Source organism: Lates calcarifer, linkage group LG11, assembly GCF_001640805.2.
Source record: "Lates calcarifer isolate ASB-BC8 linkage group LG11, TLL_Latcal_v3, whole genome shotgun sequence".
In the NCBI taxonomy this organism is placed as follows: Eukaryota; Metazoa; Chordata; class Actinopteri; family Centropomidae; genus Lates; species Lates calcarifer.
The window spans coordinates 15,597,181-15,619,826 of NC_066843.1; the positions used below are offsets into that span (position 1 = coordinate 15,597,181).

Consider the following 22,646-nt stretch of genomic DNA (forward strand, 5'->3'; position numbering starts at 1 on the left):
TAGTATTGATGTAAGATATGTGGATTTAATGTACTTCCTAATGACACTAATATTTTATTTCTATAGGAACCAAAGTTTGGGATGTTGATGGCCCCGCTGGAATCACCCCTGACCCGTGTAGAAGACGAGTCTCAGAGGGGAGGCTCTGGAGCTCTTCATCATGGTTGGCTGACCTCTTTTATTAACTCTTTTTCTTAGCACACCATTTACCCACGGATCTGGATCTATTGTATTGTATTGCACATTCACACACTGCCATACTCTTTTAAAAATTATACACCAGGAACAGTCCCCTGGTTCTGTGTCTTTGTTGCTCTATGAAACATCTCTTTAAAGGTGCTGTATGTAAGTTTTTGCTGTTGCTTCATAGCCAGTGTTAGCATTAACACCTATTTACTTCCTAGTCTGGAAGCAACGTTGTAAATTCAGCATAAAACTTCATTCACTTCACTTGCCAAGAGCTGTCTCCAGTAGCAGAAAGCAACACCGATTTAAATCTTGTTTGCTTCAATTGCTATCATTTCTTTGCCTGTCAAATGTGGTGTCTTGCCGGGATTGGGTGGTGGTGGCAGTGGTGATAATGATCACTTGCCAAGATCTTCAACCATTGTTGCATTTAATGATCCATTTATTGACTAACATGATTGACAAGACGTTAGAATACACCTTCTGGGCAGATTGGATGCTACAGTGACTCGCCTGTTGAGGTGTAAAGTGGGATCACAAGACGTGATGAGCCAGGGCTAGTTGGCTGGTTTGCATGCTAACTTCATCAGGTATCCAACAGAATACATGGACATATTTGTTATAACATCAAAACTGTTACATTCTCTTGATACTGGTTGTTAATTTTTGAATATTTAAAACCAAAATACTTACAAGTAGCACCTTTAAACACTACAAAAACACAAAAGAAGACATTAGGCAAACATGAAAAAGTACAGTATGATCATAACATTACTCTTTTATCATTGCTTGTCCTATGAGATTGGTCTGTATTTATCACAGCAAAAAAGAAATTCAAGCACACCCAAGATCTAGTGAAAATATGGAACAACAAAACACATCGTGTTATGTTTCAGTAAGATATCATACATCTAATCAGAGTTAGTGGTAATGCCTGTAATTTGTTTTCTTCAGGTATTACGATTCATGGGAGACCCTCACCTGAACGGGGCGCAGGAAAACATGTTTGGGAATTACATCATCCAAAGGGGCCTGACATCTTCAGGGTTACGGGATGAGATCCTGTCTCAGGTTGTCAACCAGGTGTGGAGGAACGTAAACTCTGACAACGCAGAGAGAGGCTGGCTGCTGTTGCTGGCATGTGTCTGCAGCTTCGCCCCGTCACCCAAGATGGAAAAATATTTACTGAAGTAAAAAAGTGTTTCTTATATGCATGTATACAGAAATTATGCTGATGAAAATATTTCGGGTATTTTCTTTATGTGTGAGTGAATATCCATTTTAAAATGCATTAAAGGAAATTAAGGAAAGTGCCTCAATTTTGTAATTATACTTTTATATCTCAGTTACAAAAGAAAATCTGAAAATGAAGTTGTCAAAACACATTCCACAGTTTGGGTAATTCCTTGGTACTAGCTACGGTTTTAAAGCTCCAAGTTGTAACTTTAATGTAAAACATGAACAGAATATAAATGAAGGGGCAGTTTTTCCTCCAGTAAAAAAGAATAACTTCATTTGACCTTTCCTCTCCAGGTTTGTGTCAGACCACGCCCCTGCTGGTTGCCAAGCGCTGCTGCAACACAGACTCATCCAAGCCAATCAGAAGGCACAACTGGCCTCAGGCTCTACCCCTGAGACTGCAAGGACCTATCCACTGTCAGCTGCTGGAGTGGACGGCCAATAGGAAGAAGGCTAACCTGGTGTTGCATGTGCATTGTTTTGATGGTGAGCTGCACCTTGGCTCTTTTAACATCACATTTTGTTGTGTTCACTGTCTGTCTTGCAACTCCTGGGATATAATGCCAGAACACAGCAAATAAACTGCACAAATACATTTTTCCTTTTAAACTAAACTCACCAACAGTTTAAATGAGCACACACACAAATAAAAGCGAGGAGAACTGCACGGCTTGGAGCTGTGGCATCACCCTTATTGAGCAGGATCAATTACAGTCCCTGATCATTGATTATTCATTGCCAGTCAGGATCAGGTGATGGATCGTCAGGGCTCTCAGCCATTGAATTGCACCATTTGTTGCTCTCTGCCAAACAGTCTGTGTGATTTCACATTGGAAATAAGTAGCTGCAGATGTTGTTTGGTTTCCTTATTCATTAATTTCTCTCTGCAGGAGGGTCATTCCTGTGTCCGGTCCATTCCTGGACCAGCGGAGAAGATTTAGCAGGAGACATCCTGCGCCACAGGTGCTAATATCATACACTCATTCTATCTCATATTTGTTTAGGGATCTTCACTTGTTTTTCAGATGCTTTTTTGTGTTTACTACTATGTCCAATTTCTGTTAATGCATTAAATATGAATTCATGCCTTGGACCATTCAGCATTTCTTCATTTGTCCTACTTGTGAATAAAATTTTCCTGCAGAACATCCAAACATATGACACTGCAGCATTAACAGATACAAGCAGATATTTGAATTGTGTGGCCTTGCAGGGGAGTGTCTGACTGGTGGAGGGGGAGTTCAATTCTAATGAAGGAGCACGGCCAGTGGGTGGAGTTGGCGGGTCACGACTATGTGATGGACCTGATTGCAGACCTGGAGCTTCCCCCTGACTTTCCAAAGCAGAAGAGTTACTTTGTCATCAGCACTGACAACCCGGCTAGAGTCAGAGCCAATGCCAGCCTGTCAGTACACAAAACACGCACAAGCACACACGTGTGTATATGTATCAGAAATTAATTTGCCTCTAACTAATTAACATCTCCTCTTCTCTCCTCTCAGTGCTTTGGTGGGCAGTGGCTTTGACTCAGATGAGGAGCTTGTTCCATCCTTTCCCATGAGCAGTAGCAGCAGACCAGCCTACAGTCTGCCTGACTTCTGATGGTTATTACAGCCATGGTACATCACACCCAAATGTATCAAAAACTTTACCATGTGCTGTGTATAATAATATATAGAATATGTACAAAAGTAGGAAGTATGTGGTGTATATAGTTATCTGCTGACCAAAGGGTCAAATATGCATCCTGATGTAAAACCAGTAAACAACAAACACACTGTATTATAGTTCAATTAATGTTTTTTCTTAATGGAAACAGTGATTGTAAAGTGTTAACTACATATTTAAAGCCTCTCTGTTCTCTGTCTGTGTCTAGTAGAGTCAGATGCATTCAGTGATGGTCAGACTCAGAGAGGGATGGACCGCTACCTGGACAGTCTGTTTGACCCTGTGCTGTCCGACAGCCAGCGTAGTGAGTATTCACACACAGATCTACAATAAGCTACACGTCCAGTTTAATCATCAGCTATGCTGGGAAACACTGCAAGCTGGTTAAGCTTAAATACGTAAGATCTCCTGCCTCCTTAATGGTGCTATATGTGCGATTTTGCTATTGCTACATAGCAAACATTAGCATTAACAGTTGTTTTCTTACCAAGAGCTTCAGCCATCTGAGCAGCGCTACTTCTCCATCCTCTCATCTTCTCATCCTCTCTATCTTCAGTAGAAGAAAATTGATAGAAATAGAAAGCAAAACAAGAGTTTCTCTCCACTGCAGGAGACAGCTCTTGGCGAGGAAAGGAAAGAAGTTTGATACTGAACTCACAATGTGTCTTTTAGACTGGTAAGTAAACAACTGTTAATGCTACTATGAAACTGTACATGGCTATGTAGCCATAGCAAAAGCTTACGTATAGGACTTTTAAAGAGGCAGAGGATCATACGTGTTTTAGCTGAGCTGGCTTGCAATATTTTGTCACAATATCACAGAGTTGTCGGAGCTCAACTGAAATAATTAGTTCAAATAATGTGTTGTGAAAATGTAAAACTAGTCAATGAACTCGAGAAAACCACTTCAATAAACTTAAGATATTAAGTTCAATCAACAAATGTTTAGTCACACCTTACAAAAGTCATAGTCAGATTTGCTTTCTATTTACAGTTCGAAAAATTGTCTCTACATTAGCAGCAAAAGTCTTACAGCTGTGGCTCCAGCTATTGTAACAACTTTACACCAGAGTTGGTACAAAGACAGCACAAGGCCACACTACTGCAGTGACCCTAAAAGTCCTTCTTCAGACTACAAGAAAGAAGGGTGTTTTGAACCCTTGGTCAGATAAAGCAATTTGAAAACATCATGATTGGTTCTAGTAGCATTTGATGGACATTTTTCATATTTGTGACCTTAAAGTGGAAAAAAAAATATTAACATGTGAAGGAAATTATTGCTAATTCAAAAAAACAAAAACCCCTTCACCTGATCTGCCATTTGAGAGTGTATCAAAATGGGGTGTTGATGGACGGATGGAACATGTGATCCATTGCTTCTGTTTGCGTATGAATGGAGCACACAGGATGGGTGATTAGGTTACTGAGTGACCTACCGTATTTGACTGTAACAGCAGGCAGCACACAGCCACAGCTCCGTGAGAATGACAACTCCCATCAACATCTTCACACTTTGTTCTTTGGTACATCAAGAAAAAGAAAAAGTCCTGTCATAGGGAGCAAACAGGGAGAGTACAGTCTGTGCAGGTATGTTTAGGGTGTTAACCAAGAGTTCATAAAGACACCATTATTCCAAAATAAAACAATATATCATAAAAAACAATATATAAGTATTTATATCCGATGCAAATGTATTTTTTTCCCAGTGTCTTTGGTTTTCAGTTTTAGCTGATTTTCTGTTGAAGTTTGAGCTTCTGCATGTGACGACTTTGATATGTTAACGGTCTGCAGACAGAGCTGCTGCTGCTTGATATGTATAACACTTAATTTTCTGCATAGTTGCACATTTGTTTTCTCAGGAAAATAGCTATTTGATTTGGCTGTGTTCAGACAGTGTGGTTTGTTATGTTGCAGACATTTTTAAGTCTTTTTCATGTGTATGGATTTATGCCAAATGTTTCTTTGTGTGTGCATGTGTATGTTGGAGCTTCTCTTCCAGTGTGTACGGTACTTCCTGGGGTGTATTCAGTTCCTGCAGCTCTACTGACTCAACCAATTCAATACACTCCCTCTCTCTTGCCCTCTTAGCCTCTCTCTCTTTGACACAAACTCTTGCTCTTCATGTCTCTAAAACTCCCCTTTCTCACCATCCAAATTCATTCTTTTCCCTCTGCTGGATTTCTGTTACTGGCCTCTCTCTGTTTGCCAGGACATGGAAAAGACTGGAAGTTTGTCTGCAAGAATGAAGGGAGGTGGAGGTATAGGCATCACAGAAGGAGGAAGAGGAGGAGAGGGGGAGAGCCATACAGCCCCCAGTCGGCCCTATCCACCAGGAATACATCCTGGAGGTAAAACCTTTTTTTTCCTGTTTGTTATGTCTGGTGTTTTTGCAGATTGTCCATTAGTCTCTGTCTCTCTCTCGTCTTTGCCTGAACGTCCATCCCTTCATTCATCTTTCTTTTTTTTAACTCCAGTTTTCATTTCCAGCTTTTCTTTGTCCCACCATCCATTTACTTCCCCTTCCTCTCGCCACTGACAATGCTGGAAACACTGCCCAGTTTCAAATGTTTAGGATTACTATGTCTTAATCCTTCACCTCCAAGGCAATTACTGGTATCAGATCAATAATGAAATGCCAGTGACAGACAGGTGAATGATTAAAAATACAGAAATAAAAAAGTTAATCATGTAATTAGCTTTACAGATCATTAGCAATATATTTATTATTGTAATAATTCCCATACTGTTTAAGGGTGAAGCAGCTCAGTGACACTGAACAGGACTCAAGTGTAAATGTTCAGGTGTAGGGTTCACCAACCTTGATGTGTCGCTTAGAGGCTGTAATGAGCAGTCTCACCTCATAGATAATGCATAGACAGCCATTCACTGTAACCACAGATGACTCCTTTACTCCCCGTCTATACGCATCTATCCCTCTCATTCCCGAGCCACACATACTGTTGTTTCTCTCAAACAAACACACTCACGCAATAATGTGGTTACTCTGTTCATTTTGTCACTGCCATTCTTTCTATAAGGTGTTTTGTTTGTCTGTTTCTCCTAGTGGCTATACAAAAGGTCTCAGTGTAAACTCTACATTTACTATTCCCTTCATGTTTCTGAATGTTGAGGTATCAAGTTTTATACCACCCATTGTACCACAAGCAGTTCAACTCCTACTCACTAATCTAATCATCTCTCCCTGTTGGACACTGTGCAGTGAAGAGAGCAACAACAGTGATGACAGTGACAGGAAGAAACAAGGCCAGAGTGAATGGTTGTGAAGTAAAAATGACAATGAGTGTCATCAAAAATTTTCATCTCCCAACAGAGGTGGCACACTAAATTTGCCTTTCATGTACATTTTGAAAGCCTTGTATTAACAGCATAGTTACAAGCCAATGGTCAGTGTTTTGTGCTGATATTTAAAGGTGGCATATGTACGTTTTTGCAGCTGCTACATAGCTAACATTAGCATTAACAGTTGTTTACTTGCCAGAGGGTGTATTCTAATCTCTTGTTTTGTAAACACAATGATGGGTGAAGCTATTGGTAAGTAAGTAGCTGTTAATGCTAAGTAGTAATAGCAAAAACTGACACATCACACCTTTAAATAAACCTGTTTTAGTTTTTGATCACTAGTAGTGCTATGGAGCAATGTTTTTAAGAGTGGGCCCCCATTTTGTGTGTATTGTGAACATGTGCCTTGGGTTTCACACTGTCCATGAAATAGTTTGTGTTACAATACTTTTTAAATCATCTTTGCAAATGTTTTATGGGGAAGGAAATGCACTCAACACTTGGATGTCACAATGGAGACATTAAATATAAACAACTTTTTTGTTTGTTTGTAAGAAAACTCCACAGAACAACTTTAATATCATTTAATTTGATCATATTTTCAATATATGTTGTACAAACATTTTTACTCATTGCATTCATGATGAGACATCCGTCATGTTATTTGAAACAAATGTTTGTAACATTGAACACTGAAGCCAATGAACTGTAAACCCAATACACTAGTTGGTTTTACTCTGTTATTGTGAAGTGCTGATTGACTTGTCAGGTCTTGCCTGTCCAGGGTGACCATTAAGTCCATTTAAAACAGAGGCAGAGCCCTGGAAGTGACTCAGTTCCCAACTCTTACCCTGTTCCCTGCTTGCTGCTCCTCAAGCTGTGCCAGTGCTTCCAGTGGCAGGAGGAATGATGCCACCCGTCCCTGCTATGCCAATCCCCTCCCACCACCATCACCACGAACAACACCAGCAGCAGCAGCAGCAGCAGCAACAGCAGCAGCAGCAGCAGCAGCAACAATATCACCAATACAACCGTCCACAACACCCATACCAACAGCAGACTTCTCCTACCACCAGTCCTGCTACTCATGTAGCACCCACCCCGTCACCCACTCGTGCACCTGGCTGCTGCCCCCGCTGCTGATAGAGATGCTGATGTAGCATCCCCTGTCACGAGTGCCCCCAGTCTGCCACTTCAGACCACACCTGTGGGCCCAGGCCTGTCTGGAATGACAGGTGTGCTAGGTATAATAAACAGGTGTGCGTTAGGTTTTCCAGCATGTTTGGCCTGAAATGTGTGGGCATGGTGAAGTTAGAATAAATTAGATGAAAAAGCAATATCAGTGTTTTGATGTTTATATTATAGGTTGCAGCTTCCTCTGTGTGCTTTGCCTTCAAGCCAAAGAGTTTAATGGATCGTTTGCAGCAGGACTGAGACTCATCTTTATTACATTTATGTATTTGTGTTTTTCTAGGATCTGAGCAGGCAGTACTGACCCAACAGCAGCAGGCCATTATCAACCAGCAAGCTATCATTCTGGTTTGTCACATATCCTTTTTCTCAACAACTCTAACATGTTCTTACCTGAGTTACATGAACAGAAACACTTTACTTAGGCTGTCAAATGTTAAACTCAACTGACTATACTGACTATGAGTCTTAGTCATTGTTAGTGCTTGTTAGCAACTTAGCAACTACTCACCCTGAATTCACTAACCTCCCCAGAGTTAGATGAGAAAATTGATACCACTCTCATGTTTGTGCGGTAAATATCAATCTATTGCTAGGAATCAGTTAGCTTGAATTAGCATATAGAAAGCTTCAAAGCTTGATAATTAACATGTTATATCTTGTTAATCTGTGAGTTAGGTACTAGTAGGTGGATTTTGTTATTGCTGGACAGAGTAAGCTAGCTGTCTGTGGTTTTTATGCTAAGATAACTGTACAGATGCAGATTAGTATCAATTATCTCATCATCACTATTGACTCTGTGCTTTATTCAACAGAAGATTCCCATGACAAAAGCAAAAGTGTCTCTCCCAAAATGTTTAACTACTCTTTTAATGCTAAATAAATAAATTCAGCTAAAATAAAAATTGACACTGAAAATTCACATTAAACAACTTAAAGTAAAACCATACATCCACTCTCACATTAATGTATATTCTTCATGCTAAGAATGTACAGTAACTTGATGGTACACTGTTGTCAAGTGTTGTTATATATATAAGGCGTGTGTGTGTGTCACAGGCCCAGCAGATGACCATGCAGGCGATTGCAATCCAGCAGCAGATGTTGTCCTCCTTCCCCCCCGTTGCCCCAGCCCCTCAGTCACCGCCCTCCCAGCATCACATGTACTCGCAGCAGCACTCCCACACACCAAGTCCTGTGAGTAAACACACACACATAGCCTGTGCTGTAGCGATGTAGGAATTCACATGCCACTATGTATTCAAATCAGAAATAATGCATATAAATGCATTCCCTGCTCTATCATGTCCTGTTTTTCTGCAGACCAAAGAGAGTGAAGAGTCACCATACAGGCCTGGCTCTGCTGCTGTTCAGCGAAAAATTAGTATGTTTAACTCTAAAATTACTACTGTAAGTTTTGCTCAGTGTTGTGAATGCCATGCTTAAAGTGAAGCCTCTTCATTTGGGTTCTCTAAATCAAAATTTTACTTGAGTAAGGAGTGGAAAGAAAAATACTAATGCATTATGATATAGTGATCTGAGGTTGGAAAGACCAGCTGCGTCCAAATGAAATTTTCAGACTAAGTATAGAAAGTCCACAAATATCACTTTGGCCATTGTTGAAATATAAGACGGCAAGCATGAACCACAACGTTTGAGTCTGACTGGCAGCCTTTGCTGTATCTTTCTCTGTTCCTTGTCTCCTGACAAAAATATCACTTTTGCACTTTTACACAGCTGCACTTCATCTGATAGAAAGTTATATTCCAGGTCCAACACGTGGCCCCCCTCCTGAGGATGTGGTCCGATCCAGTGTGAATAACACTGAGCGTATGGAGCCCAGCCACGACATCAAAGACATCATCAAACAGCACCAGCCTGCCGGCACAACAACTTCTGCTGGACCTGCCACACAAAGGTAACACATGCACACACATACAGTACACACACATGGTTTTCTAACCTAGTAGGCCTGAGACACTGATAACTATCACATTGTTATGGTATTTTACCTGTGCTTCTACTTTCATGTGTGTGTAGAAAAGCTGATGGAAAGATGTTTACAAAGAAACCAGACCCTCACGATGAAGCGATGGAGATCCTTAAAGACCAGATGGCAAACCCACCACAGCCGGTACCATACCTACATACCTGCCATTCACACACAAAAAAAACATTCACAAATACACACACAAACTAAAATCTGACCTAATATCTAATGTCTCAGACTCAGAGGAAGCCTCAGTCTTCCCAACATAAAGACAAGGGAGGTGTTAAGGTTACCAAGACAACCAAGTCTCGTCCTGCAGGGCGAACTAGCTCCAGCATAAGCCCCGCCCCTCCAGCAGGTGAACTTTTCACATACTTCAAAAATCTCCTACCAAAGTAGCAGAATGATAGAACTTTTTTCACACATGTTCCACATGCATGGAAACATTTATGGGAATGCTCCCAAACCCTTGTGACACTGTGTGTGTGTGTGTGTGTGTGTGTGTGTGATTCCAGTCTCTAGAGAGCTGCCTGTAGAGGAGGAGATCATTCAGACTCAACTCCACAGCAGGACCAGTGATGAATATTACACTTACTCCAATGTCCCCTGGAAGCTCTACATGAGGAAAGAGGTGTATTTCATGAGTGTAAACAAACACAAACATGAAAAATAATTCATATGATGCTGATTTTTTTTTTTCAAATAAACCTTTTTTGAAAGTTTGAAAAACAATTTTTCTGTCTTCAGGTTTTCTATCCTAGAGAGACCTTCAACAATCCACTTATTCTGGACCTGATCTTCAGACAGGTTAATTTATGTATTCAATATTTATTAACATTTACTTACTTCATTTATTCCATAGTAAGTTCATTTTTTAATTTATCATTTTTAGTCATAAGTCAGGTTTAGTCAGGTCTAGTTTATGATAATTAATGAAAAACATTATGAATAATATTACTAATGATTATATTGGGGATTATTTATTGACAAAGTTGTGCTTAAAAGCTGACATTTTAACATCAAATTTATTGTGAAGATATACAACAAAAACAAAAAAGTACGCTTTCAGCTGCTTTAAAAATCTCAGCTTTTTACTTTAATGTTAATGCTAATTGACAGCAGGAATAAATGATGTTTCACTTCATACTTCTGAATTTGCATTTGCTCTGCAGGTTTTACATGACACCTTCTCTGAGGCCTGCATCCGTATTACTCAGGATGAGAGACAGAAAATGAAAACTCTCTTTGGTATGGGAAAACGAACATACATCCCTCAAAGACTTTCTCTGCTCGTAGACCCTAGACAGTACACCTCTCTGCATTTGCAAAAAAAAAGGTTTGATAACTTAAAACTCTTCCTTTGTTTCTTTTACAGCGGAAAACAAGGTGGATCAGGTTTCAGGAACACACGATGAGAGCGTGAAGAAGAAAGTGGTCACCATGGCCAGAGACTTGTGGGAGATTTACTTCTCCCGCCTCTTTCCAGCCTCTGTGAGTTCTTGTCTCTTTTTTGGCATTTGTGAATATCTCTGAATATGATAAATCTAAGGCAACTTACTGACTGACTTAATGAGGTGACAGCGTTTATGTGCCTGTACTCAGTTTCATGTGTCATTATATTTTTATGTCGTGTGTGTGTTTGTGTGTGTTCCAGGGCAGTGTGGGGACAGGGGTGCAGGTGCTGTCTGTCTCTCATAAAGGCATCAAGCTTCTGAAGATGGTGAGGAGCGGCTCTGCTGCTTCAGACTACTTCAGGGTGCTGAGGCCATACAGGTGAGCCTCATAGAAAAAACATCAGGAGGCCTTATCTAACATCCTGTGCCATTCTGGGTCAAGTGCCCAAGTGATATGACCCCTCTCCACTCTCTGGGTGACTTTACATTGACTTCCTGGCTTTGCATATCACTTCCTGTGCAGCTACTCGGACATCCTGTTTGTGTCCATTCCATCTAAGAACATGCTGGAGTTCAACCTGACCAATGAGAAGCTGATCCTGTTCTCTGCCAAGGCCCCGCAGGTCAAACACATGATTGACTACTTCCTCACAGAGCTCAAGAAAGTGAGTGTGTGTGTTGTTTTGTTTGATGACGATTTTTGATATTATCTGGGTTTGATATATGTTCATGGTTAAAATAAGAAGAGTTTTATTTATACAGCACTTTTATATTATGAAGCATAAATTCATCTCCACAGTAAGTAAATGAAGAGGGTTAAAAGTGATGCTAAGATAAAATAAAGTCATGACATGGCAGAGCAATATCAAGCAAACAATAGCACAATAGAGAAATACATATGTATTCATAGACTTCTACAGAATATTCTGTGATATCCAGTCTTTCACATCAACTGAACAGTTTTGTGGTGAGGCCATTAATGTTGAATTCAGATGATTTGACAGAAAACTTTTTAGAAAGAGTAACCCAGCGTTCATTCATTGTACTTTCATAAAGTACAATGAATGCACGCTGCTGGTGGACTCACAAGAGACACATCCTGAACAAAAAATACTGAAGCTGTGTACTGAAGCAGCAGAGGTGGGGATATAGCAACTTTTACTCCTGGGTATGAGTCAAGCTCTGGATGCTACATTTACCATAATTCAATTCAGTAGCATCTTTAGTTAGATTCCTCTTGTCTGGTAAATGTCCACATCTTTTAAACTCCATGTCCTCAGTATGTAACACATGTTTTCCATTAAAAATCTAAAGTCTCAAATCTGATCAGAGATTAACCCTGATGATTTCATTAGATGATTTTAGAGAGAAACTGAGCACTCTTCAAATAAATAAATCTTAATGCATCATGTGTCTTTTATATATGATATTTATTTTGTTTTATACTGTGCTTTCAGAGCTTGACCTGTGTCACTTTTTTGTCATTTAAAATTGAAATTCATATGCAAGCATGATTTTTTCATTATATGGTTTAACACTGTCAAACGTGTCTGAAGTAGGTTACTTACAAAAAACATCAGCAAACACATGAATGCAAACTGTAAATCAAGCAGACAGAGGAATGTGACAATATATCAGGCTGACACCTGCACTGTCAGTCAGTGTTCACAGTGGATGTCAGTATCAACACATCATGTCTGTGTCAGGACTCTGAGTATGTGGTGGCAGTGAGGAACTACATCACAGAGGACAGGACTCAGCTCAGCTTCCATAAAGGAGACATCATCAGACTGCAGCACATGGACGGGCTGGAGGCTGGTGAGATGCACAAAAACACACATAAAAACCTCATACTGGCACAGGGATCTGCACAATGTTATCTTCGTGGATTTGCTGTCTGCCTCTGTGAGCCATGTACAGTACATCTCTGCTTCTCTGTGCTTCATGCTGCTGTGTGTGTGCATATGTATGTGTGTGTGTTCAGGCAAATATTACGGCTGCATAGTGAGGAAGAAGGTCATGCTTCTGGAGGAGCTAAAGAGAGATACTCCTGAGTTTGGTGGGTTTGGCAGGGCTGTTTCTGTTGCTGTGTGTGTGTGTCTCTCAGTGTGTGTGTTTGGTTTGTGGTTTTCTTTCTTGCTGGTTGATTTGGGTTTGTTTTTATTTCAGAGCCTTAACTTCTGTGTTCCTGCTCTTTTTTTTTTTTTTTTTTTTACTTTATTTTATATCACTGATTTATAACTGAGGAGTGATTTGCAGTTTTTTTGGTTTTGTGTGTAACACATTTCTGTGTTTTCATTTGAAACTCTCAGTGTCTGTACACACTGTATCTTCTGGTCTGCGTGTGTGTGTGTATAGGTTGGCGGTTCGGGGCTGTGTATGGAAAGTCTGGAGTGTTTCCCAGTGAGTACGTCCGTCCCGTGGCCGCTCCAGACTTTTTGGTTCTCCCCCCTGAGCGCTTGGAGCCTCGGGACAGACAGGGACAAGTCGCCGCCTCTGCTGCTGTTGCCGTAGCGATGGGCTCAGCAGTAGCTGCCCATGAGCTCGACCTCTCCACGGAGGTGCGCGCCAGGAGTTTGTTTACTCACATCAGCATTTTTTTTCAAATTGTAGTAAAACAAAAAATCATGATCACTACACATAAACAGTGAAATATTTGAATGAGTCAGAAAAGCCAGAACAAGTTCAGCATGAATAAAACCCCTATATTATAGTATCAGCTGGTGTTTATACAGTATGCGTTGGAATGTTTTGGTTTGCAGAAATGGAAATATTTTGTAGATAATTACATCTTTGGTGTTCCTTTAATTGGCACTGTTGCTGAGCTTTTTATTCTGTGGGTGTATGTGCGTGTATCAGGTAGTAAATGAGATGTATGGGGACACTCTGAGCGCAGAGCTGGATGATCTGCCTCTGCACGGCGGCCAGTACCACATGGCTGAGTTTGCCAAGAAGTACTTCAGAGAGGCACAGAGGAACAGGAGGTCAGACACACACACATGCACACAGACTGCCAAAATGATGTGCCTCATTTTTAAAGGTTTAAAGTAAATGGATATGTATACATGCATGCATTGCTGCCTGTATTTTGTTCACAGTGATCAGAAAGCCAAAAAGGGGAAGGAGGGCAGGGACCCTGTTGACATGGTCAAATTCTCCAAGGTAAAACACCTGAGTTTGCCTCAAGCACAATCTCCTTATTTGCAACTATATATTTTTACTGTGCTGCTGTACAGACACATTTCTACCTTGTTATGTGTCTCGCCAGTCTCCGATCCAGGAGTCTCTGATCGACTTCTCAGACAGCGGGATGAATAGAGTGGCTGCTGACATCTTCTTAGGTGAGAGGAGAGTAAAAGAGTGAGGGATAGATACAGATAGGAGGTAGAAGAGAGGAGAAAGGAGGGTAAAGAAGTTGTCAATTGTCCCAGATGTTTTTGTAAAAGACTTATAGTCAGCTGTAGCAAAGCAATACAGGTCTTTAGATCAGACTGGGCCTTTGAGAGAGGAAGATATGGAGGGACGTAAATGGTGTTAAATATTTATTTGTTTATGTTATTATCATGGAAAGTACATTTGAATTGTGCAGAACTGATTTGTGTCCATGTTCGCTCATCGTTTTTGTGCAGCCATAATGAAGTTCATGGGAGACTTCCCACTGAAAGGCCAGACTGAACAGGACCTGGTCACCACTATACTGAAGGTATGTAAGTAAAATGTCTACAATAAGCCTGAAACAAGCTCCAGTATATTTGTATGGTTATGTAATATATATCTTCACGTGTCTCATCATTCTTGTGCTCATAAATTGATTTTCTAGTTAAGCGGTGACCATGGCCTGATGAAAGATGAAGCCTACTGCCAAGTGATGAAACAAGTCACTGCAAACACCAGCTCCAAACCGTAAGACTCCTCCACATGTGACATCAAATGCTCATCAGCACTGAAGACATAATGGTAGCTGTGCAGTCCATAGGGAGGCTTTAATTTGTAGTTGTGTGTGTGTTTGGTGTAGGGACAGTTGTCAGCGAGGATGGAGGCTGCTGTACATCCTGACAGCTTTCCATCGCTGCTCCGACGTTATGAAGCCGTTTCTGTTGAAGTTTCTGCAGGATGCATGTGCCAGCCCTGGGGTACAGTACCAAGGTATGGAGACCATCCATCCATCCATCCATCCATCCCTCAGTGGAAAGGTTGCTACAGCCCATCAGCAACCTAATGGATCAGTGATCAGTGATGTAATTGTTGACTGGCTGCTGTTCTTACTTGACAGGTATTGCCAAGGCATGTGAGCAGAATCTGAGGAGGACTTTTCAGTATGGCGGACGTGTACAGTATCCGAACAGCATGGAACTTAAAGCTATGCTGGTGGGTCTCTAATTCAGCCATGGAGTGTACTATTTATGGATTGACCCCTTAAATGTAATATGTTCCTCTGAATTTGTTAAAAAGTGGTGATGAATGCCACTGTTTTCAATATTTCAATTATAATCATGCAATGTTGTTAAGCTTATTTGGCACTAGTTTATTTAGCATTCAGTTAGTATAATATATTGATTTTTTTATGGAAATGATATGGAATAATAAACATACTGTAGGTTTTATTTACATGTTCTCAGTGTGAGTAGCACATGTTTATAGCAGTTTACCTTTCTGTATTTTTTAAAGGTGCTCTATGTAAATCTTTGCTATAACCACATAGCCAATGTTAGCATTAACAGCTGTTTACTTACCAAGAGCCATCATTGCATTTACAGCGCTACTTCTTCATCCTCTCTTTTTGGACGGAGGGCAGACTGGATGCTACAGCAAAGTGGTATTATGAAAAGGGACCAGGCTAGCTGGTTAGCATGCTAACTTTAGTTGAAGAAAAGAAGTGATAGAAACAGAAGCAAAACAAGGGTTAATATTGGTGGTGGTTGTGGCTTTCTACCACTAGAGACAACGCGCAATGTTTGTAGGCTGGTGACTTAACAGCTGTTAATGCTAATGTTTTCTATCGGAGCAATAGCAAAGAAATACATATAGCACTTTTAAACAGGTTTTTTCATAAACAATCATTGGGACACAAGGATGATATTGCCTGTCAATATATAGTATGTGTGACAAGTAAATTAGATGTGACTGTTTAGAATGGGTAAAGCTTGTTAACTTAATTAACTATGCAAGACTACCTCCGCTACAATGGTGTTAATACTTTCCTACTCAAGGCATCTGTCTTGTTTAAATGTGACTGTGTTCAGCAGCTGCTTTCCTGCTCTCAGTAACAGCTGGATGTGACGTCTCCCTCCGATTCGTTGTTTGTGTGCAGGCTGGGCGGAGCTCCAAGAGACAGCTGTTCCTGCTGCCAGGCGGGATTGAAAGGCACTTGAAAATCAAGACGTGCTCTGTGAGTGGCACACACACAAACCACACATCCAGTGAAATTACACTGTAAAACAAACATTACACTATTGTGCAGTGTTCTTAGATCAAACTGTGCTTAGCTGAAGAGGGACTGACTGTAACTTTTATACATAAATTCTTATTGTGAATTGATTTTTTTTTTTTTTTTCATTTCAGGTAGCTTTGGATGCCATTGAGGAGCTTTGCTATGAAATGGGACTACACAGAGCAGAGGCACTGGATGAATATGCTGTCTTTTTGGTCACACACAGAGGTGATTTAACTAGAATTGTCCAAGTCCAGTATTCTAGATAGTAATATATGGATAAATAGATAATTACTGATCTGTATTTCTGTTCAGGTCAGAATGTGCGTCCTCTAAACAAGCGTGAGTACATCCTAGACATCGCTACAGAGGCAGAGCCAGTGGACGCCAACTACAGTCTGTGGTTCAGAAGAGTCATATGGAGTCTGGCTCTCAAGCTAGACAATGAACTCTATGTCACCATGCACTACAACCAGGTAGAGATCTACTATATGAAATGAAAGACAGCTGTTGTCTTGTTTCTAGTTAATCCACAGGCAGTGTCAGAATCTGTGGTTCATATTCTTACAGCAATTCATACACATCACATGAAGATATTACCTCTGTATTTCCCATTGCAATACTGCCATCGCAGTTTCTCCTCTTATGCTGTGGGAAAACTAGATCCACGTCCTTCACTTTTTCTCCTCATGACTTTCCTCTGGGAAATGTTGCCTTTGTTGAAACATGCAATTTAAATTTCTCTGTGTGGTTTACTTGACCAGTGGTTGATGTCGTTTGTAGCAGATGACATACTGTACCCTGCAATAATCATACAAGACAGACCAACTAACATTCTCTGTGTCTCTGTCCAAGGTGTTGCCAGACTACCTGAAGGCTTTATTGAGTGTGGTTCCTCAGGGTAAGGCCAGTGAACAGCATCTGCAGCAGATTGCCAGGCTGGCTGCCCTACAGCACCGTGCCAAGGGGGACTCCATCTACCTGCCCACCCTGTAAACATACATAAACCTTCAGCATTCATTTACCAATGCCTGTTTGTTGAATTGAGATGCACTCACATATGAGCTACATAAAACATCAGCTAGGATGCATATATCTGCTGCTTCTGCATGTATCCCTGGTCTGCTCTTTATATGTGTCTGTGTGTGTGTGTGTTATTAGTCGTGAGGTGCAGGAATGTGTCCCCCCGCAGTTCTACAGCAAACAAGGTTCACAGCATTGGTTGAATATGGCAACTCAACACATGCAGCAGGTCCAGCCCTTAAACCCACACCAGGCCCGTGCACAGTTCCTTGGTAAGGCCGCAGCTCTGTGTGTTTCTGAAAGCAACTAATGATGTAAATATGACAGCAGCCTCCATAGACACCTATATTATTTAGCAATTCTGCATAATTAAAAGAGAGGCCACTTGCATATTCACTCTAGAACCTGGCAGGATGAAAATATTTGAGCAAAAACATCTGCTCAGAAAGGTAGGTTTTTGATAGTGGTGAAAACATGAATTGTTCAAAGCTGTACTGACATCCCATGTTACTCCCTATAACGGACTGAGATTAGAAGTGATGTCTTTGTGTATTTTTTGCCCAGGTTTGGTTAGTGCCTTCCCCATGTTCGGCTCCTCCTTCTTCTACATCCAAAGCTCGAGCTCTGCGTCCATCCACGCCCCCTGCATCCTGGCTGTAAATCTGAATGGACTGCACTTTCTTAACAAGGATACTCACGTATGTTACGGGCAAATGCTCACAGTCACACATGCAGATTATCCACTCAGACTCAGACCAGCTGGCAAAATCTGGAAATGGGTGCAGCTGGATGTGTGTAATAGCATGAATTTCAAGCAGGTCATGGTGCTTATTTTACTTTGCATTGATGCATTTAGGTTAAAAACTAACTGCTGCAATAAGTTAATCATTTCAAAACACAGTATTTGGCTCCCTCTGCTGGCTGCCTCAATAACCCAAATACCACACATAGGAGGGAATACACCCTGAAAACATTTTCCTCTGTACCAAATCTTGTGTATTTTATGTTTTTGACTGCGAATATCTGCATATATCCATCTGTTGTTATGTTGTGTGCGTGTGTGTGTGTGTGTGTGTGTGTGATTAGGAGGCCATGGTGCGTTTCCCTCTGAAGGAGGTCCAGTCAACTCGGACCCAGAGACCGACGTCAGGCTCCAGTTACCCGTACGTAGAGATTATGATAGGAGACCTGCTCAACCAGCGCATCACGCAGCTACAGCTGGAGCAGGTATGTGTGTATAAGACACAGAGGTAAAGAGAGGAGGTTTGATGAAAGACGTGAAGAGAGATGTGGTAAAAGTATTTATATGTAATTTATCCATACTTGATGTGCCATATTGTTTTTATATCTGTGTGTGTATTTTCCAGGGCCTGGAGCTGTGCCGAGTCATTGCCATGCACATGGAGAACATGTTGTCAGTCAGAGAAAAGAGACTCACCCTGCCACCAAGCGAAATCACCACTGCTATAACTCAAACACACACACACAGACAGACAAAAACACACAGAGAAATCACACTCTATGCCTTATAAATGTACTGTATCTACCTCCTGTGTAAAATGAGAATATTTTGACATTTAAAGATAATGTCTCTGTAAGGTGATGAATGCCTGGTGATGATGTGGCAGCTAATTTTCACTATCAAACAATCTGCTGATTGTTTTCTCAGCTATTTGTTTGGCTTATAAAATGTCAGAAAATAGTTCATTTGTCTGCTTGTCTCTTCCAACAGGCAGTCCAAAACAAGACCTAAAAAAACAGCAAATACACACATTATCCACATTTGAGACACTGGGGATTTGACAATAGGCATTTTTACTAAAAAAATTACTTCAATGATAAATCTATTGTCAGAATTGTTGGTGATTAATTTTCTGTTGGTTGGTCCAATCATTTAATCAGGCAGTTAGTTCAGTGCTATGCATATACAGTAGACCTGTACCTTGCACATACTTTCACACCCTGTGTGAAATCCATGACTCAGAGTCAGAGCCATTTAAATGTTTTTAGTTTAACATTTTGAGCCAGAATTGCTAAAGATCTTGTCTACCACGGCTGCTTCAAGGGGCTGAGTGTATAATGGATAAAGACCTCTTTAATTAACTTTAATTTCCCCACTTCAGAAGAATAGTATGATTTGATTAGCCTTGATCTTTGGGCAACACTGAATTAAAATAGTTGTGGTCTTACATTGAACAAGGGTAAAAACCACAGCTGGCTCTGCACAAAGAAACTAAAATGTGTGAAACTGGAATGAATGATAGCGAACCTATCTTACCTTTAGCTTTAGTGGATGCCTATGATTTGATATAATACATAATTTATTAGGTTTGGGCCTATATTACATAAATTCTTTATAAACCCATGAGATGTATTTTTTTTTCTTTTTTTAAATTTAATTTTCTTATTTTCTTCCACAACATGGCAAAAATATGTTGTGAGGCATGTTTTTGCCACACAAAGTTATAGGCCACATCACTGAATGCTTTGCACTAAGAAAAAAAATATTTATACAATATATATAATACATGTATATATTTTTTGTAAATAGCTGCTGTACATAGCTGACACCAACGTGAAAAATATTGTACATTAAAGTTTGTAGCATAAAGTATTCTGGTGTGAATTTGGTTTGTTTTTCAAAAAAGAACTTTATCAACAACATGAACATAAACATTTACAACAAGCATAGATCCAAACAGAAAGAGAGAGCTATATAAGACCAGCACGATAAGTAAACACATAAATAAATAAAACAGATAAAAGAAGACAAAAGATAAATTCATAAACAACCTAATAGAGGTGAGTATTAGGGATGCAATGGTTTAGCTTTTTTTATTTTCTTAAGAAAACAGCCCATGGTTTAGTTTCCTGAATTCTGCCACAGACTAAAAATGATTTACGAGGTATAATAACAGTATTCAGGATCAGTCCGTGTCCTTTATCTTTGGATGATGACGATGAAATTATTTTTTTTTCAAAAAACCTATAAAACATCCAGTAGTTAATATCATCCCAAAAGCTTTGACAAAAATACTGTTGTAAAATACTGACAATTAGTCAACAATTCAAGGTGAACAAGTTCACTTGCTTTGCTTTTATTAACTCTTACTGGCTATTTACCGCCTGTAGTTTCATTTTGTGTAACAGATCCGCCGTTTATCGCCCTGTATTGATGCCTGTATTTGGGACGTGTACGCGGTGCGTCCTGTGCTACAAACCGAACATCTCCCTCGGGAGCACTGGGCTGTGTGGGCGTTTCTGGGTAAATTGCTCGCAGATTTCTTCGCCCTCATTGGTTAACAATAACGGGGTCCGTGTGAACCGGGAACAGGAACGGAGGGCGGGGAGGAGGAGGTGGGGGATATGGTCAAACCCACCACGACCTAAACAGCTCCAGGAGGGAGAGGAGGGAGGAGAGCCGCAGCCCGCAGCAGCAGCAGCAGCAGCGTCGCAGCCCCGCTTTCAGCCTGCATGGGCTAGTCGGTTAGCTAGCTTAGCATCGTCCGACTGCGCCGCACCGCCTCTCCTGCCGCCGAGAACCCCGGGGTTGTTATCGCCGTGTTTTTCCTCTCCGTCCCCCCGCAACCACCGGGTCCTGCCTAACCCCCTCTGCCCGGCTTCAAGATGATGAAGTTTAGGTTTCGTCGGCAGGGCACTGACCCGCAGAGAGAGAAGATAAAACAGGAGCTTTTCGCCTTCAACAAGGTAAAGTAACGGGACAAGCGGAGAGGGAGGGAAGAGAGGCTTTCCTCCTCTTTTCCTCCTCTTCTCTTCTCCAAAGCTGAGAGCAGTTTTCTTTCTGGAAACGGGACCAGAATTGAAGTTAAGCACCGTGCAGGATTTGCCCCGGTCGCTCATCTCCGCTGCTGTTTCTGTCCCGGTTTCCAGCCAGAAACGCAAATTAGCCGAACACCGCTGCCCATAGGGTTTCAATGCTGGACTTGGACGTGCAGGACGCTTTGTTGATGTGTGTCTCTCTGTGTGTGGATCAGTTGTTAATTGGCGTGTTGATTGGCTTTTACCCAAACGAGGGCCGCGTTCAAAGTGAACCGGGGGAAACTTATCTCTGCAGACCTAACATCACTGTAACTAATCACCAGCAGCTGATTATGTCAGTGATAGGGATTACCAGGCTTTAGATTAACAAGATCAGCCTGAGTTGTAACTGCAGCAGTTTGATGCTTCATGTGGGTGGGTTAGAGTGACCCATACTTCAGATATTGATCAAGATGGCTGTCAGTGTGCTGACAGTTTGAACTCCTGTAAGTCTACCACAGCACGACAACAGTCCAGAGGTATTTTCCTTGTTGATCTCTTCTTGTTTCAGTTTTTGAGGGTCTGTGTGGGTGAGACCATGATTGTCAGGTTTCATATAACTCAACTCTGGCATTGCGTCCCACATGGATATAAACCAGTTCATGTACAGTGAGTCTCAGCTTCCTGAAGCTTAAGTTAACATTTATACACACCCTTCCCCTTTGGCCAGCGTTGATGTCTATTTAAGAGTTCCTGGCCTAAACAAATTTCAGATGCAATTTCAGGAAGCTGCATGTCGTCACCTTGACCACTGTTACTAAACTGGTGGGAGACTAAAAGTAGGTTGCAGCCCCCCATTTGTCAAGTCCCGGTATTGTATTGATAATCGTACCTATCAAATATCAGCTGCAGGTAATCTTTCGAAGGGGTCTAAACTTGCATACAGTGTACACTACACCCTGTGGTGGCCTTGAACTTAGGTTAGGTGAGGCTGCTGGCTGTCTGCACACTGTGTCACTCAAAAAGTAGAGCAGAATGTTCCAGAGAGCAGGGCTGTCCAAACTTTGTGATGTTGAAAGCCACGATTTATCACTCGCTCAGAGGGTGACATGACAAAATGAACCCTACTCAACGTGGTCATTTAGGAAAGCAGTGCAAATTTTTATAGCAAAATATGGAGGAAATTCACAGCTGGATGATTTTGACACTATTATTTTTCTTAATTTGACCACAAGAATCATTAATTATGAATAAAGAGTTGTAATGCACTGTCCTCTTTGTCATGCTTTGGCTAATGGCCCAAGTCTTCATAAAACTTTCAAAAGTACAACTCTTAAAATAAGTATTTGAACTTCACAGGCACCCAAACACATAACACAAACTGAAAGAGCCACTATCTCATATAGGGCAGCAACTAAAGATTACTTTTGTAGTCAAGTAATCTGACAATTATTTTGATTAATAA

General features: G+C 40.9%; 2 protein-coding genes across 2 annotated transcripts in view; both read left to right on the forward strand.

Moving 5' to 3' along the window:
* Positions 1-19,986, forward strand: part of myo15aa (myosin XVAa) — a 39,774-nt gene extending 19,788 nt beyond the window's left edge. Inside the window, 43 exon segments of the mRNA XM_051074070.1 lie at positions 67-129; positions 131-163; positions 1,141-1,376; positions 1,720-1,846; positions 1,848-1,911; positions 2,316-2,388; positions 2,639-2,830; positions 2,928-3,021; positions 3,023-3,044; positions 3,305-3,397; positions 5,247-5,441; positions 7,271-7,311; positions 7,487-7,628; positions 7,868-7,932; positions 8,644-8,781; positions 8,908-8,968; positions 9,322-9,502; positions 9,625-9,718; positions 9,812-9,932; positions 10,090-10,205; positions 10,322-10,381; positions 10,747-10,822; positions 10,950-11,065; positions 11,229-11,347; positions 11,492-11,633; positions 12,675-12,786; positions 12,953-13,027; positions 13,327-13,542; positions 13,832-13,952; positions 14,067-14,130; positions 14,237-14,309; positions 14,598-14,671; positions 14,789-14,871; positions 14,984-15,114; positions 15,242-15,336; positions 16,280-16,357; positions 16,531-16,627; positions 16,715-16,875; positions 17,255-17,391; positions 17,561-17,694; positions 17,987-18,120; positions 18,509-18,649; positions 18,790-19,986. Coding sequence (XP_050930027.1) covers positions 67-129; positions 131-163; positions 1,141-1,376; positions 1,720-1,846; positions 1,848-1,911; positions 2,316-2,388; positions 2,639-2,830; positions 2,928-3,021; positions 3,023-3,044; positions 3,305-3,397; positions 5,247-5,441; positions 7,271-7,311; positions 7,487-7,628; positions 7,868-7,932; positions 8,644-8,781; positions 8,908-8,968; positions 9,322-9,502; positions 9,625-9,718; positions 9,812-9,932; positions 10,090-10,205; positions 10,322-10,381; positions 10,747-10,822; positions 10,950-11,065; positions 11,229-11,347; positions 11,492-11,633; positions 12,675-12,786; positions 12,953-13,027; positions 13,327-13,542; positions 13,832-13,952; positions 14,067-14,130; positions 14,237-14,309; positions 14,598-14,671; positions 14,789-14,871; positions 14,984-15,114; positions 15,242-15,336; positions 16,280-16,357; positions 16,531-16,627; positions 16,715-16,875; positions 17,255-17,391; positions 17,561-17,694; positions 17,987-18,120; positions 18,509-18,649; positions 18,790-18,954 — 4,755 coding nt within the window. The 3' untranslated portion in view covers positions 18,955-19,986.
* A 771-nt stretch (positions 19,987-20,757) lies between these two features.
* llgl1 (LLGL scribble cell polarity complex component 1) overlaps positions 20,758-22,646 on the forward strand; it is a 34,401-nt gene continuing 32,512 nt past the window's right edge. Inside the window, exon 1 of the mRNA XM_018672905.2 lies at positions 20,758-21,130. Coding sequence (XP_018528421.1) covers positions 21,050-21,130 — 81 coding nt within the window. The 5' untranslated portion in view covers positions 20,758-21,049. The remainder of the gene's footprint in view (positions 21,131-22,646) is intronic.